Below are 6160 nucleotides of genomic sequence, written 5' to 3'. Positions count from 1 at the left end.
CCATAGTATCCTGAATTAGGTACATTTTGTCGTATAGCTTCATTTTTCATCCAGGTCATCATGTCTGGTAAAATTCCAGGTCCCTGTTTTACAGAGTTTATGTAGAGACAACCCAAAGATTCTGAAGGAAGTTGAAGCCATTTCTGTTGCACAATTTCTCTGTAAACACCCGGGTTTCTGTTATAGATACTTATTACCATGCTTATGATGTCTTTGTCCCATCGCATCCCCTTCTTACTTATGTTTGATGCTTTAATTTGCGATTCTAGTAATTTTAATTGCTTTTCAGATAAATTAGGAGCCAACAGTTTCAACTTTGAACATATTTCATCTTGTGATTCATGTGCATCAGGATCAATGTTCTCTTTTTCCTGCTGTCTTTTTCTTTTTGTGGATGAAAAACACTCTTTGCATTTCAGGCATGAGCTAGTGCTTGATGACAAAGTCACACCTCTAGTGCACACTTTGAAACGAAGGACGAAGTAAGATTCTCCTCCAAACGTGATTAATTCCCGAGAAGTTTTGGAATTCAGTGACATGTGACCAGTTTGTATTTCTATATTGTGATATCCTAAGCATGGCTTTATGACATTAAAACTCCGAAAGAGGGCAGGAATTGATGTGTAAGTATAGTCAATGTGGTGAGGTATACCATGGTCTTTTAAATTAAGTTTCTGATTAGCTATTGCTACTGACACAGACCCATGAATATTTAAGACAACCTGTAGAATGATGTCATGACCGTTGCACTTTGCTGGTAGTAAATGCCCAAAGGAGATTTCTGTACAGTTTTTAGACATTGTAAACCAATCTCTTGGCACATGATTGGGGATTTCAGTAAAACTGACTGCTGCAGAATCTATCTTGTCTACAATTTGCATTCTGTAACTAACTTTCATGTTATTGTCTTCACATCTTACTTTTGACTTCACAATATTTGGGAAGAGTACAGATAAAGAAAGCGATAGTGTCTTAGTGTTCATTCTTTTTTCTGTTACACAGTTTTTTTTACCAGATGGTCAATTAAGTCCACAATTGCAACATTATGATCCTCTGATACAGATACATGTTCTGAAACCCAATATAAGAAATTAGGCAACAACACATTAAAAGTGTCTTCAATACACTACCCTCCATCAGTATAAGTATCAACATTTTGAAGAATTGATGCCTGTATGTTGACATATATTCTACAATTTTGAGTGATTCAGGTGACCTATTGCTATTGGTCTGCGTCTGTTGTCGTCCATCGTTCGTTAACATTTTCTTCTCAGAAACTACTGGGCCAATGTTAACCGAATTTGGTATGTAGTAATTGAGGTGAAGGAGACCAGAAATTGTAAATTTCATGACCTGCCCCACCCTAAGGACTTTAATTTTGGGGTAAAAACTGTAAAATTTATATATTTCTTTAAAACTCTTCTTTACTCCTGGGCATCAAGCAGAAAAAGTGAGTATAAAATGACCAAGGAAGCTTCTACCAAGGTTGTAAATTTCATGACCCCAGGGTGGGGCAAAACTTGGTATATAGTGTTTATGTACAGTGTATAAAACACTAAAAAAACATCTTTAGTGCTATTGTTTAGAAAGAACAGATAGTCCTTTACTAAAATTGTAAATTTGATGATAACAGGGGTAGGGGTATATATATATATATATATATATATATATATATATATATATATATATATAAACAAAACATAGAGAGATTTAGTTGTTGTTTAATTTTTGGTTGTTTTTTTCTTCCATTTACAAAATATCTATTTACTGATTAAAATTCAGATACCTGTGTGGTCTCTTCTTTGTGTACATGCAATTTCATTTTAATATAATCATGTTATTAATTTACTGTAAAACTTACCAAAATGTCGTCATATTATTATTTCGTACAGCAAAAAAACCACGTGAAAAAAGTTCTCAAAAAAGACCGCCAGTGTTCTGAAGTTTTCATGTAATGCTACCAAGACTCCAGAAAATACCAATAGCCAATGAGAACGCGCGTAACACATCGCGGTCGCCAAACCGGAAGTTTTGAGTCGTTTAGACACTGGATTTTTAGTATGGGCACCGAGGCATTTCATTTGAGGGTCATTGTAATGGAGGGGGTGAGGTAAGAGAGCATGTAGGAGGTACAAGAAGGGGTTTTCCGCGAAACATTGTATATGTTTGTTAGTCGCTGAAATGGATAAAAACATAAATGTTGGGGGGGGGGGGAGGGGGTTGTAGCGGTGACCTAGTTTTTGGTCCTGAAAAAGATGAAGACCTTGTGTTATTATATAGTATAACTTGCCAAGTTTATGAAACAAGCGCCTGTGGATTTTAACTACGGATCACTCCGTTTACCTGATCAACATATAGGCCTCACGGTTAATGTGACAGGTCGACAGGGGATGCTTACTCCTAGGCACGTTATGCCACCTTTGATATATCCCCAGGCATCATCGTTTGTCTCAACTTTTAATCTTATATTCCTTATAGGAATTATGAGATTGACCGCTTCTCATTATCTTCACCTTTTCATTTATATGCATGAACTATGAAGTAACGGTTTTATTTCATATACACAATTAAGGTAGCTCCACCCTTATGTGACTTTGCCTTATTATGGTTCAAACTAAAAAAGTTATTTTAATTTCCACATAGTCTAGTTTAATTTAATCAATAACCAAAGATAATATATATATACATGTACATAGAGAGAGAGAGAGAGAGAGAGAGAGAGAGAGAGAGAGAGAGATTGGATCTTGCTTAACGTCTCGCTCGAGAATTTTTCACTCATATGGAGACGTCACCAAGACCGGTGAAGGGCTTCAAATCTAGGCCTATGCTCGGCGCTTATGGCCATTGAGCAGTGAGGGTTCTATAGCGTGCCACTTCTACTGTGATACGGGACATCCGTTTTTAAGGTAATCTCCGAGGACCCGTGACATTCACATCTGATGCAGAGCATTTGGCGATGGAACTGTCACTACCTTTTTTTTTAACGACTTAGGTATGTCGCGGCCGGGATTCAAACCTCGGCCTTTTTCACACACACACACACACACACACACACACACACACACACACACACATATATATATAAATATATATATATATATATATATAGCCACCACTTTAAGGTATTTCCACCCTCCTGTGGCGTCATAAGATTTTGCAAAGTTAATGATTTAATCAGATTTATGCATGACAGGAACATAAATTTTGTTGGAGTCTTTTTCAATGATTATTGCAAAATATCTTGTCAACCATAAACTATTTCAAAAGTCTAAGTTATATATGAATAATCAATTATGTTTCAAAATATTAAATCAAAGGGCAATAACTCTGTTTGCATTAAATCAAGTCCATTATACGATATATTTCCTTTATTTTTCACAAACATTTTGAATATTTTGTTAAAGATACAGTTTCATGAAATTGTTATGAATAACATTATATCGTTAGAACCAGTTTTTGTGAAATTTTGATAATGCTGTTTAAAGAAAATTGCAATTTTCTGACGTTAATAAAAGGTATATTGTGTTAATTGGTAAAAAATTTATTAATACCGCAACATACTTATTTTATCGGTTATATTTCTTACTAAGATATAATATTTGAAGAATCAACAATCAAATAAAAGATTTAACCTATAATTCTAGATTGGTGGAATTGCCTTAGAAATATCAGACATGTATAAACAGAAGTGTATACATAATCACCATCATGACCATGTCAACGTTTTTCATAAAGCTATGCACAATTATTTGTGGATGTCAAGGGAATCATTGCATGATAGATATGCAATAGGAACAATACTAGCACATGAGTTAACAGTTGAAAACATTCTTTAATATATTATATTATGGATTATTTATACAAAATATAAACTTTCTTGCTATCAAATAGTTAACCAAATTTTAATTATATAAACCCAGTGAATAAAATTCCTTCTAAAGATATGTTTCTATCATGCTTACAATAAAAGTACACGTATGACGTCACATGAGGATAGAATTATCTTAAATATAAATTTTATCAACACTTAGTTGTTTATCACTGCACAAAGGAGTTCCAAGTACCTGGTGTCTCCTGGAGACTCAAAGAAGTAAGTGACATTGCTCCATACTCCTCTACAGAACAAAAGACTCCGAAAATACAAAACATAATGAAATGGTAACAGCGTATTTTTCAAAATATATCCCTGATCCGTTTCTAAACATACATGTGGAATTTACAATGTTTGATTTGTAAAATTGTAAGTTTTTCCTTCGCAAATGAAAATTCGTTATTATAAATTTCCAAGTTTCATTTGGTTTTTGGCCAAACACACCAAGCCATTTAGATCCATCTTATCGTCATCCATCCTCAGATACCTACACTTTGTGATATCTTTCCATAAATCCTGCCCTCGAAGCCCTCGATCTGCCTGCGAAAGACGATTTGCTTGTTCTCGAAATAAACGCATTTCACGCCGCGTTAGTTTTTCCAATTTTGACTCTCTGGGTGGTGGTGCCAGGGTTGGATCCTCTGAATCTATAGTAACAGGTACAATCTCAGCAGTTTGCATGTTAATATACGCTTCAAGATCATCCAAAAATTCATCCTTCCTTTCATTCAAATTATTGGCATATGAATGTTCAATATCCAACAACGTTCTACGGCGCTCTTCGTAGGGATCGTCTATTACGTAACTGCCTAAGGAATCTCCATGATTTGAGACCGATTTCGCAGATTCTTTCAGTTGATCCTGACTGTGCGTATGACAGGAAAACAATCCCACCTTCACGGCTGCAGCGGCACTCATCCTCGTAATGGAAGATCCCCTACTATGACTCCTTTTATCTATGGCTGATTTCCTGAAAGTCTCGAAATCTTCAACAATCGTAACTTTTTTGTTTGGAACCTTTTCATTTTGCACATCCTTATCAGATTCACCATGTTGCTGTATATTCCCGTGATCTTCCGCTTGGTGGTTCAGCTCTATCGGTGTCACTATCATGCGTGGTACTGACGCCTGGTGAAAGTTAGAATTCAATGTTTCACTGTGTTTTTCAACTACAGTACGCGTAGTCGCTTGATCTGTATTTTGTAGTTGATTTTCCGAAGACGTTAAGTGTATAGAAACGTTTTCTGACCTGTCTGTTTTTGTTTCAATCCCGGATGAACTAATCGCTACAATATCCGGTTTGCTCGCGTTGTTTACTGCCTGGTTTTTATTTTCATCTTTTGATAATGGAGATGATAACGCTACAACAGAATTATGTCTTCCTGATGACAAACTTCTAGGTCGTGTTGGACGTACTGAGTCTCTTCTTAGATTACCTATGCATGTGTTTGGACGAAGTTGACGAGGAGACATCGAAAATGCATCACTATCTCGTCTATATAATGCGCTTCTTGACATTCGCTGGTTATCCCGGCCTTGCAGTTTCAGACGTTTCTCTGCATCAGCAATCCTCAACGCACCTGTAATATTCAATGGCTTTACAAGTTCCTTCATTTTTCCACTTGCATCCAGAATCTTGAGATGAGCTATTTCGTCACTCTGTAAGTGGGATTTGATTTTATTCACTTTATCTTTAAACCGCCGATAAAAGAGTTTAATCCCTCGGTTGTTGAGGTCTATCAACTTTAAGGAATACGATGCCTCGGCATCAAGCGTGTGCAAGTTCTTCAATAGACATCTCTGTTCTTTCATGTTGAAGATAACGGCGTTGACTTCTTTATCGTTCTTGCCTGTATTTGGACGCGACATGTTTATGGTGTCTGCAAGTAAAAGAAAGTGCTATTTTTCACATAGAAAAATATTACAGATTCTGTATTAAACAAAATGGTTTGTGCTGCTCTTTAAATTACAGCATGCCATTAAGTAATGCATACTACATTAAAACTATCTATAATTCCTATATATTCAAATTCACACGTTAACATACATCAGTGGATTAAAAATAAGTTACAGACTAGCTGTTTAAATCCAATTACAGACGATTACCAGTTGGATCACCGCGTCCCTTTGCGGATTACTGCAGGTATAACACGGTTTAATGGATTACATTTGTCAATATAGAGCAACACTTGTATTATATTAAGGGGCAGTGAAGTAATTCAAGTATTCATGAAGTTTTCGTGTCATGTTCTTTTCAAGACAACAATGGTTAGTCGCCAAAAACTATGA

The 6160-nt window shown here is 35.8% G+C and overlaps 1 protein-coding gene across 1 annotated transcript; it reads right to left on the bottom strand.

The window, feature by feature from the left end:
• Nucleotides 1–4273: 4273 nt before the first annotated feature.
• Nucleotides 4274–5740, bottom strand: LOC125651170 (uncharacterized). Its single transcript, XM_048879755.2, has one exon. It carries the CDS (start codon nt 5738–5740, stop codon nt 4274–4276), a length of 1467 nt encoding a protein of 488 aa, XP_048735712.1.
• Nucleotides 5741–6160: the final 420 nt, after the last annotated feature.

The sequence above is a fragment of the Ostrea edulis genome, chromosome 5 (genome assembly GCF_947568905.1).
Source record: "Ostrea edulis chromosome 5, xbOstEdul1.1, whole genome shotgun sequence".
Lineage (NCBI taxonomy): Eukaryota > Metazoa > Mollusca > Bivalvia > Ostreida > Ostreidae > Ostrea > Ostrea edulis.
This window is presented reverse-complemented; position numbering and strand designations above follow the sequence as displayed.